This window comes from Falco punctatus (assembly GCF_963210335.1).
Source record: "Falco punctatus genome assembly, chromosome: 1".
In the NCBI taxonomy this organism is placed as follows: Eukaryota; Metazoa; Chordata; class Aves; order Falconiformes; family Falconidae; genus Falco; species Falco punctatus.
This window is the reverse complement of record NC_137580.1, coordinates 92,680,092-92,705,670: the sequence shown is the minus strand read 5'-3', so window position 1 is coordinate 92,705,670 and position 25,579 is coordinate 92,680,092. Positions and strand designations below refer to the sequence as shown.

The window sequence follows — 25,579 nt, the reverse complement described above, 5'->3', positions numbered from 1 at the left end:
CAAAAACCCCTCAAGCATCCCTGTGGGCTGGGGGACACCATCCCCTGTTGCCTCGCTCCTTCTTCCCTTCCCATCTCCTGTGGGATGGCTGACCGTGAAGGCATTTTCCCCAGGGGATGCTTAAATTGACGCTCTCTGGCTGCTCAGAAGTGCCAGGAGGGTGCAGGGAGCACCACAGCGCAGGGAGCATCATGACACAGGGACCATCGTTGCATGGGGACCATCGTGACGCGGGGAGCATCATGGTGCAGGGATCACCGCAGTGTGGGGACCATCACGGTGTGGGGACCATCACGGTGTGGGGAGCCACACTCCAGCTGCCTGGCGGCACAGGGAAACACGAAGCCGGCTGGGAAGAGGCAGAGGAAGGCAAGCGAGTGGTTGTGGTGGGGCTGGGGTTGGGGGCGGGGGGGAGGGGGGCAGATAAAATCACAGCCGCTTCCCAGGCAGCTCTGGGAGAGGCTCAGCAAAGCTTTGCCAGGGCCAAGACCACCTAAGGCTCCACCAGTGCCTCAGTCCTCCACGAGCGTCTCGCATGGGGCTGTATCGGTTAACAAGAGGCTGATTATACAGGAGACGTTGGAGCTGGATGATGAAATTTTCCTCCTCCTCCTCCTCCTCCTCCTCCGGAGCCCTCGGGCTTCCAGCCAAACCTCCCAGGCATGAGACAGCAAGCGGATGAGCTAAGATCCTGTGTGATCATCTCTGTGTCTCGGAGGAGCCCCAACTGAAAAATCATTGCAAAAATGCAAAAGTGCCCCCCAAAACCCCAGCTTTCTCTGCCCCACCGGGTTGCACTGCCCCGTCATGTACCCTGGCTCCTACGGGAGCTTTCAGCACACCAGTTTGCCCCCAGAATGGCACCATTGCCGGCAGCCTCGTGCCACAGCAGCAGTGACGGCAGGGGGAGCGGTGCCCAGCCCCAGCCCAGCCCTGCTGTCCCTTGGGGACATGGTAGGGGGGTGAGCCCCAAAATGGCACCAGCTTCCCCACCCCATGGTGGAGGCACTTGGGGACATTCCTGGATGGCGTGGTGGGTCCCCAGGCATGGTGTAGCTTTCTTCCATCATCCCATCCTGCCACTAGGGAAGGGACGCTGGGTGTTCCCTGTGCCACCGCCCTGGAGGTGCCCGGGATCACAGCCCTTTTGCAGGGTCCATTTTCTCACCTGCTCCATGAGATAAGATGTCCCCAAACCAATACAACCCCCTCAAAACACAGGGATGGGGCAGGGCACAGCGACAGCCTGGGAGGGGAGAGCACTATCGGTTTGGGACGAGCATCATGCAACAGGGCCAGATTCTGTAGCACATGCCAGCACCGTGACATCCGCCAGGGTCACCGTGTCCCTGTGGCTGGGGACACCGGAGCGTCCCTATGGCTATTGTTACTGGGCCATGGTATGGCCAACATCTCGTATGTTGGAAATCCAGGGCTGGACATCCAGGCTGAGCCTATCTGCTGTAAATATCCACACCTCATCCCCGCCAGGGATGTGGCAGGTGCCCAGGGTGCCACCAACCTGGCCCCCGGCACCTGAGGGGTGGCAGTGGCCGGGAGCTTGGGTCAAGCTCAGTGGGGCCGGGAGCTGGGCTGGGGACAAGGTCCTGCGCAGCAAGCACAGCAGCAAGGAGCTGTGCACATCTGGATTTCTCACGCTTGCGTTCAACGTCCCTCCTCAACCAGATGGCAAAAATAAATAAATAGAATAAATCAGAGCCTCCTGACATAAATTGGGAACTCACGCCCGGCTCTTCGTTTCATGAGTCTCCCTGGAAGACAGTCAAAAGCAGGCGAGGACAATGGGTTCACTTCTCCCCTGTGTCGGGTCATTCCCAGTTAAGGCTCATTAGCGGCGGGTGGGGGATTAACTCTTCCTTCCCTGGAAATGCGGCTCCCGCTGAACCGTGGATGAGACCCTAATATCCCCAAAACCCCCCTCCTCCACCCTCCCTTGGGGTTTTGGGGTTGGGGCTAGAGGTGGCCCATGGCTCGGGCCATCGCCCTGGCTCCTGCGAGCCAGGACGCGTTGCCCCACGCTCAGCGGACATCCCAGGCTCGGGGGAGACAGAAAGGGCTTTTGATGACCTCAGCCAGCGGTCGATCCCACCCAGCCGGTCAGCGGACATGGGCCAGCCCCGTGAGCCGGACAGGGAGCACCGGGGGGGAACTGGCGCTGTGGCTTCCCCGGTGGGACCAGCAGGACCCCGTTAGCGGTTCCCCTTTGGCGCCAGGACCGGAGAAACTATTTTGGCCAGGGTGAGAGCCAGGGCAAACTCCGGGGAGCCATTCGTTGTGATGGGAGCGATGCCTGCACCCCGATAACGGAGCGGTCTGACCATCGGCGGGCGGCCCTGAGCGGTGGGTCAGTGCTGCCTTCGGGGAGCGCGGTACGTGAGGAGCTGCTCCTGCCCGTGGTGAAGTCAGTGCCGCTGCCTGGGTGTGACTAACTGACCTCAGACCTTGGCCCCGCGGCATGAATCATGTGCTAACTGACGCCGCGTGCAACCCGGCCGGACGGGTCCACGCTGCTGCCCCGGGGCCACTGGCCAGACCGGACTTGCTGTCCACGGGCTGCAGGTGCGGTGCTGGGCACAGCTATGCATCCCCCACGGGGCGGGCGGTGGGTGCCCTGTGCCGCACCCCCAGGGCTTAGCCAGCACAAGCATCCCACCATGGGCAAAGCCAGAGATGGTGGTTGTGCCAATCCCTGAAAGATCCCAGCTGCAGCATCCCACCTTCCACTGTCTACCTGGGCTGGGGTCGGACCCCTTGGTGCCCATGGCAGAGCCCCTTCCCCATCCGGGAGGTCGCCCCAAGGCTCAATATTCAGGAGACGCATTTGGCCAGTAACAATCTCCCCAGCACGCTCCCGATCCCAAGCCAGGTCCCAGCGGGTCCCCGAGGAGGGGAACGCTGCATCCAAAGGGCCGGCCGGCAGCTCTCCCTCACCGTCTCAGGCTGGCCACCGGCCCGAGCACAGAAAGAAGAGCCGAGCCCATCTGAAACGCATTCGTCCCCGGGTACTGTTGCTGCAATAGCAGATGCTCCTGTGGGTCCCCAGCCACATCACAGCTCAGCGGCGCGGGAACCGCACGTTTGCATGGGAAGAAACAGCCCTTGTCCCAAATGGCTCAAACTCCTAATTGGAGACCAACCGTAACAAATAAACAAGACAATGGGCTGGAGGCGAGATGAACGCAACCTCTGTCGCAGGACACAGCTCTGAGAGCCGCCTCCATGCCCGGCAGGGGACTTGGCACGGGCCAACAAGAGCCAGGGGGAGGGCAGGGGCCAGATCCGGACCCCCCGGCAGAGCCACTCGCTGTGTGACACCGCTGGAGCTCAGCACTGGCTCAGGAGCTGGATGACACATCCCCAGTGGTCCCCCGAGACCCTTGTCTGCAGCTTTGCTAAGCAAGTGTTTAGTCTCGCAGTGAATGAACTTGGAGAGGGGTCAAATCCAGCCCTGATGGAGCTGCAGGAGAAGCCTCTCCTTGCTGCACCCCAATTTGGGGCTGGCTGGGGACACCCCCTACACCTTGCACAAGGCTTAGGGGATGCTTCTTCATCACTCTCCATCGAGGATGGGATGTGCTGCCTTGTCTTTTGCCAGGAGTGATGTGTGTGGGCCGGACCCAGGTATCTGATGGTGGGGGTTATCTCCACCCAGCTATCGCCCTCAAACAGAACACAGGGAAGCTTCCGCAGCCCTGGGTGCCCTCACCACCGATGGAAGAGCCTCGATAAAGTGCTCAGCACTCTGATCAGACAGCAATAAGACGCGTAGCATGCAGTGTACCCAGCCAGCGCTGTCTGAAAGGGAGCAAGCACCCCAGCTCTTCCATCCCCACTCTGCTCCGGGTCTCATACAACGTTGGATCTCCCTTGCAGAGTCTGAGCTCAAAGCCCAAAATGAAGCAGGACCTGTGGGGCTGAAGCTGTTTGAGGTGCATCTGCTTCACAAAGGCATTTCAGGTGGCCTGAACCTACACGGCCCCTGGCTGGAGAGGGCAAAAATCAGGGCTTGAGATGAAGATCTTCCCCAGAGAAAAGGAGGGCACCTGGGGAAGAGGCAGAGAACCTGGCAAGGGTGAAGAGTTGGGAACATAGCCCCACTGGGAGAGACCCACCAGGATGGTGGAAATGGTGGGGAAGGACCACCCCTGGGACAAGCAGGAGCCATGGCAGCTCTCTGGGGTCCCTGGAGCCAGGGCAGCACAGCATGGCCGAGGGGGCACATGCCACTGAAGCCTGTGTCCCTCCCGCTGCCACAGCTTGTGGTCCCTGACATCAGAGAGCAAAGCGACTTGTGGCATCTTTGTCTGCCCGTCAGCGTGACTCTGTAGGAATATGAGCCTCCGCCATAATTTTTCCCACCGAGACAAATTCAGAAAATTAGCAAAAGAAATAGCAGAGATTCCCAGAGAAACAGAGAAAATAGAAAGCAGAGATTTCTTTTGACATTAAAGGGAGGTGGCAGAAGAGGACAGCTGTGACAGAGACCAAATTTGCCCATCTCTGAAGTGGCCACCTGCTCTTTGCTCTCCCTGAGCTCCCCGACCCCAGCACCTCCAGCCCAACAGCACGGCGGGGAGAGAGGGAGATGCTCCCAGTTAAGACTGGGGGATGCCTGACCCTATAGAACCGACAGCACCCTGCTCATTGCCTCCACCGTGTGGCACCCAATCCCAGCAGGACCCCCCCGCTGGGGACCCCCAGCCCACAGCAGCAGCAGGTCAGTGACTGAGCCCTGACGGGTGCCTTGCTGTCCCCACCGAACCCGGCTCCACCTCCCTCACCTGGGTGCTAAGCTCGCCACGAGGATGCCAAGCATCTTCCGTGCCTTTAGCTTCCACCTGGGAAACTTTTTAGGGCCAGAACAGTTGACATGTTAATTTATTGCAACAAAATGAAGCGCATCGATAGTGCTACCCAGCACAGGTCACGCTCTCCTCTCCCCAGCGACTGGTTCTTTGAGTCTCATTTCCTAAGAAAACAAGGTGTGCGTGCAATCCCACCGGGCGAGCGTGTGCGCGCCTGCGGCTGCCAACCACATCGGACTAAAGGCCTGAGGCTCCAGAGATAGGAGGTTCCTACACGTCTTGTGAAGACAGGAGCCGGAGAGGAACAAGCCCCAAACGAGCCTCCACAGCAGCAGGGAAGCTGCAGCATGAACCCAGCCTTTACCAGCCACCGGAGATTCTCCTCCTCTGCAGCTGGGTGCCGCAAGGCACAAACCTGCCCGGAACAACATGCCTGACTCATGTCAGCTCCTAGAAAGATTTCTGCTTGCTTATTTCCTGGCCTGGCATTCCCCACACGAGCTCTGCACATGGCTGTGGGGCAGGGAAGGCAGCGCTGGGTGGGCGAAGTCCATCTCCTCTTGGCATCTGTGGTGAGATGCCTGCCGGGCACCGGGATGGGGCTTTCCGTGCGGAAACTGCGGTCATCCCACCTCAGTGCTGCCAAACACCCACCTCAGTGCTGCTGTACGGCCACCTCGTGTGGGGCAGCGCTGGCTCTCCCTGGTGCTCATCACCCTGGCACCACTGGTCCCCATCACCCTGGCACCACCGGTCCCCAGGGCACCAGGAGCTGCAGCCCCTCAAGGACTAGGTTTTACCATCCCCTGGGGACAAAGTGAAAGGCTCTCTCCTTTTTTAACCCTGCTGTGATTAATATCAAAGCTTTCTTCACCCCTTTCAAGCGTGCCTCGGTGGAGGGGACCAGTCTGGCTCCTGGTGCTGGTGGGGAGAGCTGCACAGCTCTGACCCTGGGTGCATCCCTGCGTGCATCCTCGCATGCTCGCCTCGCAGCCAAGCCCGGGAGGAAACAAGCCCCAGCTGTGCCTCTTCGCAGCTACTGTGACCGGACTCTTCCCCCAAAAGGTCTCGGACGAGCGGCGGGAGGGACCTGCCCCATCGCCCCAGAGCTGGGGTAGAACAAGCTGCACTTCACAGCTCAGAGGTGCGAAGTGCAACAGGCTCCGCGCTCCCCACCCCGAACCGGCGGCATCGCCGTGTGGGACCTGTTAAAAGCAAAGATCGCGGCAGGTCCTGTCCCACATTCCCGTTTTCTGGTTTCTCACACAGGTCTGTTTACATCTCCCCATGTCGGCCCGCATCTGTGTTTATGTGTGCGTTTCCGTATGTGTGCGTGTGGCTCCGTGTGTGTGGCAGGGTTTCTGGGTGTGTATGGGTGTCTTTTCGCATGGGGCTTTCAGCTAACCTCTTAGAAAATGGAAACAAGCCTGGAAGCCTGGCAGCTGTTCCCCGAGCCCGGCTCCAGCGCTGCTTCCAGACAGACAGTAACCGCAGGGCTGATGACCGAGCACACACGCTTCCCTTCAGGCCTTCTTAATTGCACCGTCAGATATTCTGAAACAAAGGAAATTAAAGACTATACTGATAGCAATAAGTATGTCACGGGAGCAACAAGAGGCAATTGGCGTTCCTGGGTGTCTGGGAACCGGCGGCAGCAGTGGCAGTGGGAGAAGGGGCTTGCGGAGCCACCGGAGCCACGGGCACAGGACCAGGCTCGGCCAGGACTCTGCTATAAGTTGGGTGGGCATTGGCAGCGCTGCCGACCCCGGGAGAGGCCTGGGAGGGCTCCAGCACAGACGTGGGCTGGCGATGGCCATGTTGGATTTCTCATGGAAACTTGCACAGGATCCTGCCAGGTCCCAGGATTTTTTTTTTTCTTTTCCCTTGCCTTTGCCCAGATTTTCTCTAACCAGCTCCTCTGATTTCCTCCAGCTGCCTGCATGCAAGCGCTGTGCTGCAAACGCCCGGAGCGAGCCAGGAGGAGAGCTGCTGCTGTTGTCCCAGCGGGCACGTGGCCGGCAGCATCTAGCCACGGGTAACTGCTGGGTGCAGGTTGGGTTACTGGTGAAGCCAGCGGGGATGGAAGGGTGTTGGCACAGGTTTAGGGGCTGAGCTGGATGGGGACCACCAAAAATGGGGCTGGAGGATAGGAGAGCAGTGGGAAGCAGGGCTAGCGCAGGCAGGTTTTGGAGCAGGGATGAGCGTGGTCTGGCAGCAACTGTGGCAGCAGCTGGCGGGGCACAGGAACCCCTCTTCCCCCAGCTGCCAGCTCACGGGAGAATTTGAATGCTTCAAGAAAGTCCTGACCCAGCCGGTCCAGGGAACACAGCCTGCCAGAAAGGATGGAAAAGCCCAGTGCTTGCTGAGCCTGGGAAAGGTGAGGTGGGAGTTGCAGGGGCTGCGGCGGAGCAGGGCAGAGCGATCTGTTATCTGTCAGTAGAGGGTGGGACAAGAAACTCTGGGCTCTGACCACAGCAAGAGACGTTGAAGGGGAGTTTTTCCTATGGCCAGGCTGGGAATGCACTGGATTTGCTGCCTGTTGAAGAGCCCCAGGAAGAGGCAGGACAGGGATGCAGAGCAGGCAGCTCACTCTGCCAGAGGAGCTGATCGCTGCAGCATCTCCAAAAATCGGTCCCCACTTCCATGGACTTTCTCCCAACCTCAACCTCCCAGCCGGGATGTGCAACTGGTTTAGTTGAGAGCGGATGGAGGCGAGAGCTGCTCAGAGACGTCCAGGGTGAGGGGTTGAATTCAGGCAGCAGAATGGGTTTGTTGGTCTAAATCCCTTCTGGAGCCAGAAGGTTTTTTTGGCTTCCTTACAGCGGTGTCCAGCCTACTGTGGGAAAGCACTGAACACCGATCACCACTTTGCCTCCGCTAAAGGCAGTGTCACAAGGCTCGCAGAGATGGGTTGGGGAACCAAGTAATTTTTGGCTGAAAAACATCTTTTCATAACCACAGGGGAGGAGGGAGCCAGCTGGGCAGAAAACACAGGCAGGGCAGTTCCCTAGAAATATCTAAATTCCTCCAAAAAATAACCTGAGGTAATAACTCTCCCCACCCAGCCCTCCCCAGCCCCATGTGCACCCAGCCGGCTGGCTGGATTCTTCCCACTTTTACCTCCGAAATCCCCTCCCTCTCCCGAGCCTGCTATTCACCCCTTCCAGGGCAATTTCTGCCAAGTGCCTTCGGGATGGGTCCCAAAGGCAGCGCGGCAGCAGGGGTGCCCCTGCAGCACCCAAAGCCTTTTTGCTGATGAGCACATTGCTGGGGCAGTGTCGGAGGGCAAAGGCGCTGCGGCTTCCTTTCCCGGGAGCTGGAGGGGAAGGAAACGTGGCCACCCGGGGCTGGCAGTGGCCCGCGCCGCTGCCAGGAGCGGTTCGATGTGCCGGCAGCCACTTCCGCTGCTCTGAATTGCAAAGCCACTTCCTCGGGGTGCCACGGGCAGCTGGCAGGGAGGGACAGGCTGCCACGCACGGGCAGGTGGCAGATGCGCCATCCCAGCCCGAAACGTTGGCTGGTAGTGCCCTACCATCCACGCTGGGACGTGTGGCCGCCAGATGCAAGGCCAGCCCCACGGGGTCAGCCCGCAGCCCTCAGTGCAATGTGCTGGGAGACATCCCGAGCTGCGCACGAGCTGGTGCTGGCACAGGTGACCCAGGGCCTGGTCTAGACCCAGGATTTTGGTCTAAGCATGAAGCACGCCAACATGGAGCAAGTGGCAACCCTGAGGAGCAGGGCAAGAGGGAGGCACTGTGTCAAACACAGCCGTTCCCCGGAGTCTGGGCATTTCTCTGCCCTGAACTGCGGTTGCTTTTGGAGAAAAGAGCAGAGGTGGCTGTTCGGTGCTGCCCAGCCTCAGTGAGGCCAAGTGCCTGGGTCCATGATGGCACCCTCCCAGCAGCATGCTGCACCAGGAAAAGGATGGGAAGCTTCTCCAATTTGACTGTAGATGGGAGAGCTCTGGGAAGAAGAGCAGCTTGGCCAAGGGGAATCCAAGGTCCTCCTCCCTCTTTGCAAAGCTGTTTGTGCATTATATACCCAGGTAAAATGTCTAGCCCAAAGGCCCAAAGGTGCAGAGCCACCTCACTCCTGACACACCAGGGAAGCCACTCCACCGCTGCCTGCCACAGGGCTGGACCCGCTCTGCCCCATCAATGGAGCAGGCTGTGGCCCCGCAGTCCCACGCAGCCCAGTGATTTCCATATTCCCCTTCTTCTTCCCCAGGTGAGTCTCTGAGAAGGAACTTCCCACCAAGAACAGACTTGCCTCGCTCCCAGCAAGGAGAAATCTGCACCCTCACTTTGCTTAAGAATTTGCTCTTACTCAGAAGGCATCAAGGCTTCTTTGTAACCTCCAGTCTCCCAGAGGGGCAGCTGTTGTGGCTGGCCTCCCTCTTCCTCCCGGCCCACGCAGATGGGTTTAGTTCCTTGCAAAGAGCTGCCTGTTCATGTGTTCCCTCAGCAAAGGTATGTTCCTTGGCTGCGAGAACAGCAGCAAAAGGGCAGGTGGGCCCCCAAGAATGAAGAACATTTTTCCCTCCTTCCTCAGCTTAAGTAGGACAGTGCAGCCCTCGCTGTGTCCTGGAAGCAGAAGGCTGGACCCAGGGGATCTTTATCACCCTCCTTTGCCTGCTGTCTTCTTCAGAAAATGTCAGTACATAAAGCTCAGAAACCTGTCCCCCAAGTGCAGGACGCGCCCCATGGGACTGTCCTCCCACAAATTCTCCCTGAGTCAGCTTTTTTCAGCAGAAACCCGAGTTTCTGAGGAGGGGGGAACATCACCAAAACCACCTGAAGACGACCCAAAGCTCAGATCCCTGAATGATTCCCATACAGTTTTCATTCCATCTTTGCTCTGCTGTCCTACACCAAACCATCTTCTTGCCCACCTCTTCCCAGCCTGGCATCTACCCAGTGAGCCTGCCCAAGGCAGGCTGTGCTCGCAGGGGGACGGACAGGCGCGGGGTGGGCATACACACCTCCCGGGAACGCTGTACACACTGCAAGATTTATGGGGATCACCAAACCCAAAGAAAGTGCCTCTTGGTTTCTCAAAAGACTGCAGAAATACTGAAGTCGGCAAAATTCTCATCCTTCCTGCACCAGTAAATGATGGCTAAACCTTATTTTAGATCAAAGGAAGACAGGAATGGCTGGATCAGACCTAAAGCCCAGCCAGCCAGTCTCTGCCTCTAGCAGTAACTCACACCAGATGTTCCAGAGGAAGGTGCAAAGCCTCCTCGGTGCATAGATGCAAAATAATCTGCCTGTGCACAATTTCTCATCATCCCATACAAGGGCACAGGAGCAAGTTCGCTGGCTTTGCTAGTCAAGACCAGCGGGATGTGGATGGGTACTCACACCAGCTCATTCAAAGACCAACATTAGAGGGGAAATGTCCCTCTATAGATAACAGAGAAAGAGAGATGAAAGACTTCCTTCAGAGTGATTCAGAAAAGGACTCCATCTCTGCTCTGAATCATCCTGGGGAAGAGCTGATCTCTCTTCATTGACCAAATACGGACTTCAGGGCTGTTTGCCTCCAGCTAGACCCCTCAGATACCCCAAATTAGGGTGAATACACAATCAGAATAGGGTTTCAGCTTCAGTGAAACATTCCTCTGCAGGGACCTCTCTTAGATGCCTCCCTCAAACATGAAATTTCACCAGAACTAAGGTGCAGACCCCAGGTAAAAGTGAGATGGCATGCAGCGAAGAGCTGAATTTAGCAAAAACTGTTTCTCAAAGCCCTGTCTCACAAGGTTCTCTAGTAATATTCCAGATTAACAAAGGAAATTCTTAACAGAAGTCTATGCAGTATCAGAAACTCCAAATAAGCATCTGATGACAGCATCTTGAAAAACAGATCTCTGCAACATCACTCCTGGCAGTTGCGTGACCTCAGGAGAGTCACTTCCAGCTTGAATTTAAACTTCTCCCTCTTTATAGCAGGAATAAAGATGCGCAACCTCCTTTGCAAAGAATCTTGTGATCCGCAGATGAAGTAAGTGCTGATGGATTAATGAAATTAAGTGTTGGAAAGCGGAGGAAATACCAATGGCAAGACATTGAAAAAACCCAAGCCTGCCCACAGGCAGCATTTCCTGCCTCGGTGATGTGTGTGGGCCTGACTATGACACAAGCAAAGCCCTCGTGACGTAACAACAAGGAGCTCTCGGCACGCTACTGTGAGATCACAGCAAGTCTGAACAAGAGCCACAACGCTTCAGTCCAACACAGTTTCCTCAGCTCGAGAAGCCCAAGCGGCAAGGCGCTCGTGGAGTGACTTCAAAGGCATCCTGACATCAGCAAACCCACCCTTCGCCTTCCCACCGGCACGGCCGCAGGTTTGTGGAGTTTCACACACTGTGCTCCAGGAGCAATTATCAAAGCACTTGAGTCATGAGAAGCCTCACTGACCATTACTGAGTACTTCTTTGTTCAACGTGGAAGGATGCCCAGGCAGAAATATCTGACTTCCACATCTCTTTCCTAACAGAGCTTCTTACACAGTAAGCTCTGTTGCTGGGCTATAGGGAATTTTTGTCCCAGGCTTCTTGACGTGATCTTTTTCAGACAGAAAATCCTGACTCATGAAGCAGTGACGTTGAATATACTGCTGTGTAAGGCCTGATACAATTAGATACTTGGCACTGGCTTGCTCCTAATCCAGCCAAGGAGAATATATGCATTTTTGAGAACTGAATATTTTTATTTTCTACTTTAAAGTGAAGGGCAGAGGAGGGAAGCCTTAGCAATGCCTTAGTAATGAGGGTCACCCAAATACAGTCAATGTCTCCCACTGGATAGTTAAATGAGTGAAATGAAAAAATAATGGTTTTCCCTTTTCCTTTGCAATCAGTGGCCAAATATGCTGATTCTCTTCCGGAATGAGCAGCTGCCAATTTCAGAGAAGAAAATCTCTTGTAGCCAAGTAGCTCAGCTCTTACATTCTCTCAAACAGCCTGGGAAAAAGGAAGCTGGCCAGCCAATCGGCTAAATAATTTCTGAAAATAAGTAGGTAATGGCCCTCCAAAACAGCACCGACATGGCAAGTTTACTTGCAAACTGATGACTCTTTTAAAGCAGAAAATCGACACATCCATGTCAAATCCTTGCTCGCACTTGGACCTCTTTCGCAGAAACATTGAGGACTGACTGTGGGTCCACTTTCCAAGTCACTAAAAGCTTTTAAGCACACAAAGCTTCCCCAAATGTTACGCAAGCAGCAAACATCTTTGGAAGAGCCCATGTGGCCTTATCCAAAACGTACAGAAACGCTGAGAGTGTTTGAGGCTTTTTCTGGATATTCCTGCCTCAAAGTTTCAGGTTAATCTCTCTGTGCCGCATTTTAAAAATAAAAAATAAATGCTGTCAGGCAACCGGCTCAATTCTTTTTTTTACTTCAGTGTAATTCCACTGCATCGGTGGGGAAACCAGGTAACGGCCAAACAACCACAAGCCAGAGGAAATATTTGGTTGTGTACAGGCAACTACGCTTTGTCTAGATGTCATGCTTACCAATATCTTCCACACATCTGAAGTCTGCCCTGATTCAGAATCTCTTTACCATGGAATAACACCAAGATTGTTTCGGGGGAGTTCTGCCATCTGCTGTGCTACAGTTTCCTGCTACTCTTGAAGTTGGCCCACATGGAGGTTGGTGCCAACACAAGAGGTCCCTGTCCCTGTCCACAGCCCCTGAGCTTGTTTTCACCATTCCCCTCGCACCATCAGCAGCCCGCTGGCCACGAGGTGAGCCAGACCAGGGAAAGGTTCTGGCTGAAAACTAGCCCAACAAATAAGTAGCCGATCTACGCTTTTAGAGGAACAAACAGATAATGCAGAAGTCATAAGTTACCTGTGCTGTCCCTTCCCAGCTCTCTGCTTAAGGGACACAGCTAGGAATCACCGAAGCCCTGCTGATGCCTGTTTTTATGGCCTAGAAGGAACAATCAGTGGCAAGTAATTGCCTCCACTGAACAAGGTCCAGTCATTAGTAATAGGGGGACGAGGTGCTGAAGAGCTGTAGCAGAGGATAGCTGGAGACATGTGAGCAGAGCTCATCAGAGGTCTCAGATGCCAGGGTGGAACAGCAGAGAGAAAAAAACCTTTATTTCTATGCAAGTAGAGCTCCTTCACTCTGGAAATACTGGTTATTAATTGAACTGCATCCCACGATGCTGTTTTATTAATGCTGTGGAAGCATCTAGAAACATTCGACAAGATCAAAGTCCTGTAATAGCAGCTCCTGCAAGGGCTCCTGAAATGTGGCTCTTGCCCCCAAAGGCCAGCGCTCTCTACAGTGGGTGAAGAGTGGAAAGGGGGGAGTCCTTCAGCATACCACTGAATGCCCCCACTGGGGTACACAGAGAGGTCTCCCGCATCCCAGTGCTCTGCCTCACTCACAGGGACATGCAGGTTCAATTTACTGGTTAGACTGAACTTCTAAGAAAAAGCCTTCAGGGACAAAAAGCAACTGTCCCCCGGGCTCTCCTGACAAGTCCCTGAGCCACGGCTGCATCTGTACCACCTGCTCGGGCTGACATTCACTGTTCTGAGGCTGGCAAAGGCTTGGGTAGATTCTAGCCAACTCAAAATGCCACTTTGTTTTCTAGAGACACCATTTTCCTGTGTTTTAGACAGTCTTACCCTCTGTTACTGAAAAAAGGTCTGTGTGTAATTCAAGGTCAATCTACTGCACAAAGCGCTTGGTTTCCTGTTATCAAGCCTAGACTTTCATCAGAATAAACATCCCCTCACTGCACGTCCTGTAAAGAAATACAAGTAATAGGAACAGAATATATCATGCCATGCTTGTAAAAGAAACCGGTACCTTATATTTGCCTACCACATCCCCCTTCTCCCACTTTCTCAAAGTCCTCCACAGCAGGTCTTGGGTGCTTTCCTGTAAACAGCAGCAACAGGCCTTGAACCTGTTCCATAACAAAGATCCCCTCCTTAAAAAGGTGCTCAATGCAGAGCTAAATCATGAGCTAATCAGACAAGAAAACATCAAGAGGCATGCACAGGGAACCCTTAGCCCTTCCAAAACAAAGGCAACGTAAATGGGGACAGCTGTATTATTTCTTTACAACTGGACCACACCATCACTGTGTTGAGCCCACTGATCACGGCTAAAGTGTCTTAACTTCTTCTTAATTCCTATTTTTCTAGCATATAAACGACAAACTCCACAGCAAGGTATTTAGAAGATGTCACAAGGCAGCCAAACGATTCTGCATTAGAACAGTAGGTCATTGATGCTCTGGGAAACGCTGTACAGGCACGTCTGGCACACAGATACCCAGGGTGGCATTTCCTATGGAAAACTCCTGTGAGGCTTCGGAATCTCAGCCTCTGCTTAAAGGAAAGATATACGTGCTAGCCTGACTTAAATTAGCCTTGGAAACTGGTCATGGAAAATGTGCCAGCTCAGATGCAAATCCCTCTTACTTACCTCGTGATGACAACAAAAGCCTGATGAAATTTTACTCATCCATTAACAAAAAAGATTCTTCCCAGCGACACACGTGGGTGGGATTCCAGTAGGGTGACATTATGCTTTTGGCACAAGGACCTTGGCCCCCAAGAATGGCAACCCTGTGGCATGACAAATGCAGGCACTTCAAGGCAGCAGGCCACAACCACATACTTTACCTGCTGACTCAAGAGGAAGAATGCAGAATTAAAGTTCCAGCCAAAATCCCGAGATGGTAATCTCGTGGAACAGCTCTTCAGGTAAAGATTTATGATTGGAATTATGCTCGTGAAAATACTAGCTGATTTCTAATCACATTTATAGCAAGGTATATGCAAGGTATTTCACTGATATCGTTTCAGAAATCCACTGGAGGAAAAAAATGATCGCTTAGCTCATTTGGACAGTGTTACAGTATGATTTTTGTATCACCACCACAGATAGAGATCCCTCCACGCTCCACTGAAATCAATGGCAAAACTTAACTCTCCTGTTTTAAGTGTGAAATGATCTCGATTTCTCCTGCTCCTGTGTTGTGTTTCATTTCTTCTCCCTGCTGCCCTTCCAAAACTGAAAGCAGCAGCAGTCAGATCAGATGATTTCCTAGATCACACGTGGCAATGGAAATCCCGAAAGAATCCTGTTTTCAGGTGAAAAACGAATGTCGACACCTGTCCGTAAGGTTACCGAGCAGTACCAGGGGCTGGGGTTATTTTCTTGTTGAGGACAGTGTATTTAAGGATGTGGTTGAGACAATGCATTTTCCGTTTGACTTCAGTTTGACTTTCAGTTTGAAACAGAGATACTACTCTTCTTGTTAAACACTATCCCAGAAACAAGGAAGAATTTTTAGAAGCACCGCCAACCTGTTTGTGGCTCGGCAGGTTAAGGATATCCACGTTACATCTATTAAAAAGCCTGCGGTCACAATAAACGGGAAAGGGTTCCCCTTCTTCGCTGATTTTCTGAAAAACCCTGTGAAGCATTCACTTTCTCCTTACAGAATGTTCCCGATATTCTCCTTTTTAAAGCAGCTTGTAATCTTTAATTGCTGTTCGTATCTTAGGGGTAGATCAAAGGGAGGATGTCTGATTCTTTGTATTAGTCACTACTACATTAGCACAAAGATCACATATTCATTTATTTTGGTGTAAGAGGTAACAGTCTCCTTTCACTGCACGCACATAATTACTGTAAGCAAGCATTCAGGGGACTTGCCAAATGATGCATGGGGGGAGGAGGAGAATCTTTGAAGAAAATTGTTCAAACGTAATTTAGTTCACCAATTGGCAAGAGACCGTTACTAACGAATCGCTTCTGTTTTATGTCAGTAGTGAATCAGGTTGATGATGTGTAACATACATTAAGTCAGTTAATGAGTATTAACTAGAAATGCGACTGAAACACAAGAAAAAGGTTTTTTTACCTTTAGCTAGCCAAGCAGAATTGCTAATAAATAAAAGGATATGTGTAAGTGGCTTATATGATTCCAATCTGCAGTTGAAAGACTTTTCTTAGAATCTGATGGTAACCACAAGTTTGTGGGAAAGAAAAATCAGACGCTTACTGTGGCAGTTCATCACAAATTACTTTATTTCTAACCAAGCCTGAAATGAAAATGACTAAAAGTCATTACCGTAAAATAGCTGATTAGAAGCCAATGTGAACTGAGACAGTGAGTCTCTGGCCATGGCTACAAGATCAAGACATCGTGCAACCAACTAAGCTGTGGCTTTACTTCGTGGTGTCCGTGTGCACACTACTCTTACTATATGGTAACACAAGAGAGTTTACTGCACTTTCATTGTGGGACTTTGCATCTTCCAGCGTGCACCAAGCGAGCTGGCATGCCCCTAAGCCTTGTGGCATCATATGTATAGGAGAAAGACTAATTTGCTGGAGTATCCATAATCACAGACAGGTTTGACTTTCTCCTACGCGCACGACGCAACAACACGACAAGGGTTTTGGTGCAGGCAGAAGTCAGTGGGCTGAAGGAGTATGGAAGCCACGCAGTCTAGCAGTGCCAGGGCACAGCTTTCAGGTCAAGGCAGGTCCTGAGCTGTAGCTGTTCTGTGAAGAACGCAGGCCTCCTGTGGATGTGCAGGCGTGAGAGCAAATACCATTACAAAATCTGGGCAGAAGGAAGATTTCTGGTTTGCTCTGGCATGTGAACAAACTGGCTTATTAGGCCACAGGTGCAAAAATGAGAACACAGGACTGAAAGCGAGGATAAAATGGAGAACTCTCATGTTCTGCAAGTTTTGTGAAATAGGCATCAAGCCATGAAAACTGCCAGACACTGCTGCAGGCTCAGGGACAGTCAGTGGTCTGTCTGCCTTGGGCCGAGTAAGGACAGCTGTGGTATTAGCATTAGGATTGCAATGCATTACTCAGCTACCTGGAGAAGGAGGCCGACGGAACATCTAGGGGTGTTCAGTTTCAGCATTATCTCCACTCCGTCAGCCGTTTCCAGCCTGGCTTTCAACTCTGGCTAACCAGAGTAAAAGCAGAAAGAAGATGCATCAATCCCCACCTCCTGGTAGCTTTTGTCTAGCCAAGGAAAGATCACTGTTTCAGCAGTGAGAAAGATCCCTGATGTCTGGAGCCAACTAAGTACTGCCACAGCAGAAGACACATTAATGGTGATAGGGAACCCCGTGTGTCAAGTGACGGCACTGGTCACTGAGGTCCTTCAATCACTATGGGTCAGATACTTGACAAGTGACATGAGGATCACATGGCTTTCTGTGGAGCAGTCTGACATACACCACGAAAAAACCACCTCACATCCACAACCACTGCCGCTCTTCAAGTCCTGTCTTGAAAAACCTTTGTTGCATCGCTGACATGTCAGGGACGCTGCTACACTACTGGGTGCATTACTCTGTTGTGCTCCCATGCTTTTATTTCCCCATCACTGTAACATTTGAAAACTTCAGGCAATCAACATTACGTTGGGAAAAAGGTGCACTACATTTCCTTCTTAACTGTTTCATATCTTGGTATCTCTTTTGCGATGTATATAAAGTAATGCAAAGGCTATCCCCTGAACACCTTTTATAAAACACCTAAGACCAATTAAGACCATTTTGCTCCTCCCACTCCAGCAATAGCCAGTAGGTCTTGACAGAGTGCCTGCCAGGCAACCTACACGGCACAAAGCACAGCACTTTTGCTCGGAGGAGCACAGAATTTTTTCTTTTGTTGCTGTTGTTCTCCTTACCAGTATTTGCAACCACAAGGTACCTTTATCAAGGTTAGGTTTTAAATGCAGTGTATTGCAACATAATTTATATCACACAACTGTCTAAGCCCCTTGGTACATGGTGGGTTGCTGTTTTAGAAATAAGCTGATAATATAGTCATAGCAACACTACTTGCAGAGTCAGAAAAAAAAAAATTCAGCACCAGCAGAAAATGTGTATAGATTACTTTATCTCTGTATTCAATATAGATAAAAACCCTTCTTTGAAGAAAAAAAAAATCTATGCTCTGGAAACAGTAGACAGGACAACATTAAACACAGTCTAGTGAATCACGAGACTTGTTGCTTGCTGGCATTGATACCTTAAGAGAGTTCATCCTGGAACAGTGCCACGAATTATTGACAACGTATCGGCAAAGGACAGCCCAGCCACAGAGGAGGAAATCTAGCCAGTGGGAGGGGGCATGTGTGAGGGACAGACACAGAGAGAAGGAAACACACAGACACCATGGAATCATAAATCCTCAACTTTAGAACATCAAACAAGTGCTGTTGGTTGACACTGTCATGTCATGACATGTCACTGTCGTGACAATTATGGTGCTTGTTGACCCTTCTCAATCCAGAGTTTTCACTAGACAAATAAACATGCAGAAATACACGCGGTATGTGGAAGAACTAAATACTGGAAGAGAGTAAAGGTCTTTACTAGTCAGATGACAATGCAAACTCACACCTTCCAAAATGTGTGTCAGAATGAACATGATTTCCTGCCTTCCAGAAGCAGCTCCTCTGGTTCACTGACCTTCCTTTTCTTCTTGGGTCCTGTTACCTCTTCCTGGCTAGATGCAAGGCTCATGCAGCTTATCTGTAAGAACCATCAGAAACAGTGATCATTCTCACAGTACAGGCTCCTGCTAGATGAGTCAAGAAACACAACTTCCCAAATTACAGTGTGTTTTCCTGGATCCTCTTGGGTTTCTTCAGTGTGATCCTGTTCTCCAGAAGAACAATTAGGCAAGGAATCAAAACTGGAATACTGGATGGAATTGGGTCTGAAAGATTTGTGAAAGCAACAGGTTCAGCTTCAGGGACAGAGAATGGTTTTGGTGGCACAAGGAATAGTATCCACCTCTCCACTGCTGACAGAAAATACCAGGAGCAAGGAGACCTTTGAGAAATATAATCACTTATAGGGCATAGCCTGTTTCAGTGACCTCAGGTAATCATAAAAGTTAGGTAAAAGAAGGGGGGGTACTTATATCAAATTTGCAGTCACTGGAAACAGCCTTTCAGAAGGAGACATACAGTACCTCTGTTTGCACATCAGGGAATTTCAACACAAGTTGGCGGATCTCAGACTTCAAAGACTACCAGCAAGTCTGTGAAAAAAACCTAGGCAAAGCAAGCTTTTTTCCAAGAGGCTTAATCTCCCTCTAGAAAGACACAAACCTCCCTCAAAAATATTCAGAGGCCTACAAACCAAAAGGTTAAAAAACACGGGTAAATATATGCTATCATACAAATGGGTCATCAGTACAGGCAATTCAGACAGACCACAGAGAGGTGGACAGCCAGAGCAACAGTTGAAGTGTTGGCTGTGCCAAGTGACAGACTCGCTTATTCTCGTTATCACATAACATATTTATATTTTTACAATAATAATCTGGAGCTGCAGAGCGTAACGCATGTTGTTGCCCACCCAGAAGGGACAAAGCACACAGTCTGGCAATGTAACCTCTCTTGCTCTCACTGGATCTGAGCTGAAGGGACACACCACAGCATACTGCTTCACTTTTGCCTCCAAAAGAAAGTTCATTTGGATGAAAGTAAGGTGAACAAAGAGGAAAAAGAGTGCTAACTGAGCTCCTGCTCCAAAACAGGAGTACCTTACTCCAGTTTCACCATAAAACATGGGGAACCCTGTAACTGAGGCAGGATAAACACAAGGAGTTAATACAGAGCTATTCCAGAATGCATCCTGGAGACAAGAACAAGGTCTCCAGATTACAAGATGTAGTCGTCACAGAATTCCTCACTCACGTCATCAAGGCTTTCTTTCTATCTGACCTTGGTATGAGGCTTTGGTAATCTCTACATAACAATGGCCTTTCTAATGTGTGAAAGAATTCTGATTGTGGATTAACAGCAAAACAGTTTGAAACAATCTCACTTTGCCTCTCTATCATGTTTCAAATTGTTTTTCCACCCCTCTTCCCTCCTCTTCATTATGAGCAACACAATGTTGCTTAATGTAGAAAGTACAATATCCTTTCCAAAAAAACAGAGAAAACAAGAATCTGTCAAAGTGAGACGGGCAGGTTCTCCTTCATCCTGCACACTCAGGCTGACAAAACTGCCAATGCTGCCCAAGGCGTATTTGCTTGAAGAAAGAGAGATGAGTGGTTCTCTGTGTTACAGCTCCTGACCTGGTATCCAGCTGCTCAAATTGGCATTTTAGGCTGTTATTTACTTTGCTCTCCCTGGCATCGTTTTAACCTGCCTACTTCCTTTTATGAAGTAAAGGGCCCAGAAGGGGGAAACACTGCATCCCAAAACTCTCCAGTGCTAACACAGCTGTAGGGTTTGTACCCTGTCCTGCTGGCCACACAATAAAGTAAAGCAATGATCCCCTGTCTCCTGGGCCCCAGTCACCTGAATAAGGCAGCTCTCCTGTTTTCACCTAAACCACATGAAGAGAGCATTTCTTCTATTGAGGAATGGATTTTCTGTAGCACAGACAACTACTCAGTAAAGTTTTTTCCCTTTTCTGCTCCTCCTAAATTTTCTGCATGGATAGGATCTTTTTGAGGTGGGAGAAATAGCCTCAACGAGCAGCTGCTCAAGCAGAGTCCACTGCAGCTCTCCCAGTTTTCCTCCCTTTTACCACTGGGAGCATGACCATCCTCTCCTTTACCACAGGGAGCATGACCACCTAACAGGAACCTGAGATTAGAAGAGTAAAAACATCTATGTACGCCATCAAGTGCTCTAGACAAGCACTATTCATCTATTGAATAAATCAAATGTCAACTACGTGATGTACTTCACCGAAGCCAGCATGTCCCATCCTGCCCAGCTACAAGTGCATGCAGGAACTCAGAGCAAGAAACAGACCCCATGTCCAACTTCCAGGTCCCATCCTTAATCAAACACTCAAGCATCTTCCCCAGAAATGCTGGTCTAAATGGGATTAAGTCAGATCCCACGTATGTTTATTTGACTTTAACCAGAAAGTAAACCTCTTAAAACGGTGTGGTGAAAAGCAGGAAATCCCTCCCATTGACTAAACATACAATCAAAGCCTCCAGAAGTTGATTAATTCTGATTTTTCCCATGTACTGGGATGCTTGACTTAGAATAACTAGTGGGAGAGCTTGCACTGTATGAATGTTGGGGTTTTGTCTTACACAACCACTGCAGGCCCTCGGCTCCACTGATAAGCCAGCTGCTATAAAAGCATGTAAGACAGGGCCCAGGCCCTCGCATGCTTACCCTGCAAAGGGACCACGCTGACAACAGGACAGGTGGGACAAGTCCAGATCAAGTAGGAAAGACAGGAACAGATCTATGACCTCTTGAGCCCAAGGTGCAGTTCCAGGTCTAGATCACACCATGAACACACAGTGAGTTTGAATCTCCTGTTTTACAATACTGTACTACATGTAAAAAAGTAATATTTTGCCACAGAATTTTTCCATAAAAATACAGCTAACTTGTGAATCATACAAGTGTTACTAATATCTGGCAAAAAACTAACAGGACAGCTGCACATTGTCTGGAGAAGATATCAGGCTAAAAATAGATTAGACTTAGATTAAAGCCTTCCCAAGGCAGACTGGTGGATGAAACAGAATGAGCAGACCACAGTTACACTGCTATTCTTAGATAGACAAAATCAGGACCTAGTTTTGTGCTCTGCAATTTTCAGTCCCCAGTGTCCCCACGTATTCCGGCAAAAAATTCCCAGCATAAATTGAAGCAAATTTACAGCTCTTCTGACATGTACTTTGCTTCCCAAGGCATCCTATGTAGGAAAGCTAAAATTGCACAAGAGCATTCGACTGTGTCCCTCTTTGTCCCTTGCTTGCCACATGCTGAGGTTTGTTACTTGGCAAATTTTACATCCTCAGAAGAGTTCCCTTTGTCAGGGACATGGAGTGTTTAGTTTGGTACCTTGTAACTATCCTGACAATTTCAGAAGCACATTAATGTCAAAAGAAGTCCAGTTCCATCAAGCATGCTAGAAGAATAAGGACAGAGATCCAAGACTTAAATGTTGAAATAAGGCAAAATGATCCTCAGGTGTCAGGGCAATAAACAATATCTGCAGGGGATGTCTATCATCATCAGGAAACTTTAATCAGAGAAAGTCAGTGCCTGACGTATGCTGTGATTTCAGCTGCAGCTTACATTGACTCAATAGCACAGCAAATGTTTGCCACTTTCACAAATCAAGCCAGTGACTCTTTTAAATTGATCCCCTAGGAGTTGAGGCATCCCTGGTGAACAGCTACTTCTCTCTGGTTGAACGCAGTAATTCCCACCTACTCACTGACAGCTGGCTGCTCCACGCTCTCCAAGCACAGTAAAGATCAAGATATGTCATGGTGTCCAGTGAAAGGACAAGAGGAAATGGACACAAACTGAAATACAGGAAATTCCATTTAAACGTAAGAACAATCTGGTGGGGGTTTTTTACCGTGAGGGCAATCTAACACTGGCACAAGTCATCCAGGGAGGTTGTGGAGTCTCCACCATTGAAGATATTCAACACCTGACTGGACAAGTCATGAGAAACCTCCTCTACTTCAACCTGCTTTGAGCAGGAAGTTGGACATGATGATCTCCAGTTGGCCCTGCTGTTCTGTGAAGGCGGCACAGTGGTTAATCACCCAATGCAGGGCTCAGCGCTGGTCTCTTATCAGTTCCCGGTAAAGCAATCCCACTGACATCAGTGGAATTAATCATGATTTTCATCTGTGCGAATGGAGGAGAATCATGCTGGTTAGCATGAAAGCCAATTTATGCAGGTGGAAGAATGAAAGACACTCACTGTGGTGCTTCTGTGGAACCTTGCCACATTTTTGTCCCCAGGAAGCCATGCCAACACATCACTGACTACCACTAGTCCTCTTCCTTTTTCCATAGCTCACTGTTAAAATCTTTGACATTTAACGTAACTTCTTTTTCACGAACTGGAAGTCTCACAGGCCTACTCTGTACTTCACGTATCTTGTAGCATTTAAAGGAGTAATGAACATTTTTTTCCAGAGTGAAAAAAAATAAATAAAATTCTTCCAAAATACCTGCTGGGAAAAAAAAATCATCAGTCTCTCTCCTCATAATCTCTTCCGGGGCTTTCAATCATACTATACACTGCCATGCAGGCCATTCCGATTGCCAGATCACAATCCAAAACGCCTCCCAAAACCAGCAGCCTTCCCCCGTAAGATTACAGCATTGTAACCAAGGAGGCAAAGAGCAGCTGACACTCCTGCCTACTAGGCTGCTACCCAGCTTAGTCCCTCACGGGATACTAGATCTGTCCAATTTTAATTTATGCAGATTTCTCTAGAGGGTCTGGTTGCTAGCATGTATGTTATGAACATACATAAAGGCAGCCAGCACGGAAGCATCATGTCTTCCCACGGATGTCCCTGGAGTAGCTGTCAGGGAATCTGAGGGCACAAGGGTTAAATCTCCCCAGATCTGCGGGGTGATGGGCCTCACCTCTGGACGAAGAGATCACTAGGAGACTGCTTCCTGCACACTAGACAGGGATAACTCATGCAAGGGATGAATGGCCCCAAGATACAGCTAAGGATCTGACGCGAATTAAGAGAAGCCAGGAATTTCCTGACCTCCCTGTCTCACTCCTCCCAGAATGGCCTGAGCTCACAGGAAGGAGAGAGGCAAGCTCATCTCTGCATCTTTCTCTCTTCATTGTTTGGGTCTGTGTAGCCTCAGCTGGTTTGGAGGAGAAAATGTTCTGGGAACTTCTCATCAGATACAGCTCTCTTGATAGACAGTTAGAGATAAACCTTTCTTTTTTTTTTTTCCTTTTCTGCAAAAGTTCAAGATAATGACATTGCCACAGAAAAATGCTTTCCTATTGCTCTGCAAATGGCAGGCTTCACCCTTCAACTGCTTTCTGTCATGGCAATTTTAAAAGTGGTTTGCCTGGGAAAAATCAGACAACAAAGGTCTTGATCTCCAAGCTGTTATTCTGCAATTACTCGTGCCGACCTTCACTTTCAGACAGAAGCTGTGTACAGCACAGAAGCTCAGCAAAGGCACAAGAGTCTCTGTCAGGGTAACCACAGCCCTGGGCACCAACAAGACACTGCTCACTGGCAAACACGACAGGTATTACTTGCAATGTGTCATCCATGAGACTGTGTTCACACTGGCTTCCATCACTGCCACAGTTCCTCGGAAAAAGAGGACATGGCCAGGTAGCCAAGTCTTCTGCATGAGGAGCAGCAGCTGGAGGCCAGACAGGCTACCCTCTGAGCTCTAAAACAGCACTGATTTACAACATTTAGGTATGAATCTCTCCCTAGACATCTAACTTGCAGACAGCTCCAGTTAAAAGAGCTAATCCGCATGGCAGAAGTATGCCTACAGCAGGCAGTGAATCGAAGTGCAGAGATCCCTGAGCTATCATTGATTGAAACTGGTATGTCCACACAATGCCAAGTGTCAACATACTTCCTCATGTCCCACAGCACCCTAGTAGCATAAGCACAGCCAGTCTAGCAGCATAAGCAGTGTCTGGCGCTAGCTAATGAAGCCAGAAACTTGGGAGGCAGAGCTGGCTTGTACTGTGCTGATACAGCCACACCACTTCCAGCTCTGGCGCAGGCTCGGTCAGGGGCGATTCAGGGCTCTCTGCACGGCTGCTTCGCTGTGCAGTGAGACTCTGCTCTAAGGACCACCCCAGAACTTCAGCCCACAGCTTCCTGATGGGAGATAAAAGCCTGCAGAGGCGTCCACATGGTCAGATTTTACTCATCTTCTAGTTCTGTTTCATTCCAAACTCATTCCACAGCAACATGTTTACTTACATGAAGACAAAGCTGACCAAAATCAATTTGCAGGACGAGAACATTAAAGGATTCACAAAAGGATAAAGGAGTATGCTGAAGAATTCAAGAAGTTATCTTAAGTTCAGTGCAGGACCCCATTCTCATCAGCAGATTTCTACAAGCTAAACCAACGGGCTCACACACTGAGCTAATTAAACTCTGAAATCTGGGAAAAAAACAAGTCACTTTGGAGACCTTATAGCTCTTCAAAGCAAAGACCTTCTCTGAACACACCTGACACTTGGAAAAGACTACTTCTTGACTGTACTGTAGTCTGGATAGCAACAAGATGTTCACATTCATAACCCAATAGTACTACTTCTACCCATCTTACCTATACTTGACCCTGTCCGATAATACCCAACTCAGACTTCCCATCCACCCAAGCTTGTCCTCATTTTTCAAGACAAACTTCACTCACCAGTTCGGCTTCCTGATTCAAGTGGAATACACAGTGGTCATTTGTTTTAACCACTTCCCTCAGAAAAGAAGGGAAAGTCCCTCTCATATGGAAAATAGTGTCAAAGTTTTATTAGCACTGGCTTTACAATGACAATTTAAACTAGTGACTTGACTTTGTTTTTCCCTAAACCAACTGAAATATTAGCCAGCTTCTAAGCTATGATGGTTTGAAAAATAGTATCAAAGAATACATGAAAAAAAACCCTCTGCCATGCAGAATCTACCAGGCAGAGGGCTTGAGAGTTTTTTTTTATTTTTTTGTTTTAAGTCTTTGGAAGCATACAATGGATAAAGTGACTCTTCCATTTTTCAGCAACTAATACTGTTTCCACCACCTTCAGACACTCTCACTATTGCTACTGTATTCTAATGAAATTCACATGCTGCAAGGGAGAGGTGTCTGGTGCTCTGATCACAAGTGACAGACCCAAAAGAATGGCAGAGCACGAATCAGTGGGGCAACCATGAGTTACAAACAAAAAAGGGTCCTGTTTTCACACAGACAACAG

General features: G+C 49.9%; 1 protein-coding gene across 16 annotated transcripts in view; it reads right to left on the bottom strand.

Annotated features, from left to right (window-relative positions):
• Positions 1–29: 29 nt before the first annotated feature.
• The window catches only part of HORMAD2 (HORMA domain containing 2), a 59,100-nt gene continuing 33,550 nt past the window's right edge, over positions 30–25,579 (bottom strand). For 13 of the 16 annotated variants that reach the window (XM_080366316.1, XM_080366321.1, XM_080366313.1 and 10 more), the window contains one exon: positions 17,731–18,385. In XM_080366316.1, the coding sequence (XP_080222442.1) occupies positions 18,360–18,385 (26 nt within the window). In that variant the 3' untranslated portion in view covers positions 17,731–18,359. Of the gene's footprint in view, positions 6,381–15,878; positions 16,403–17,730; positions 18,386–25,579 lie in introns of those variants that run through there. The other 3 variants (XR_013923951.1, XM_080366309.1, XM_080366318.1) reach the window with 2 other exon arrangements.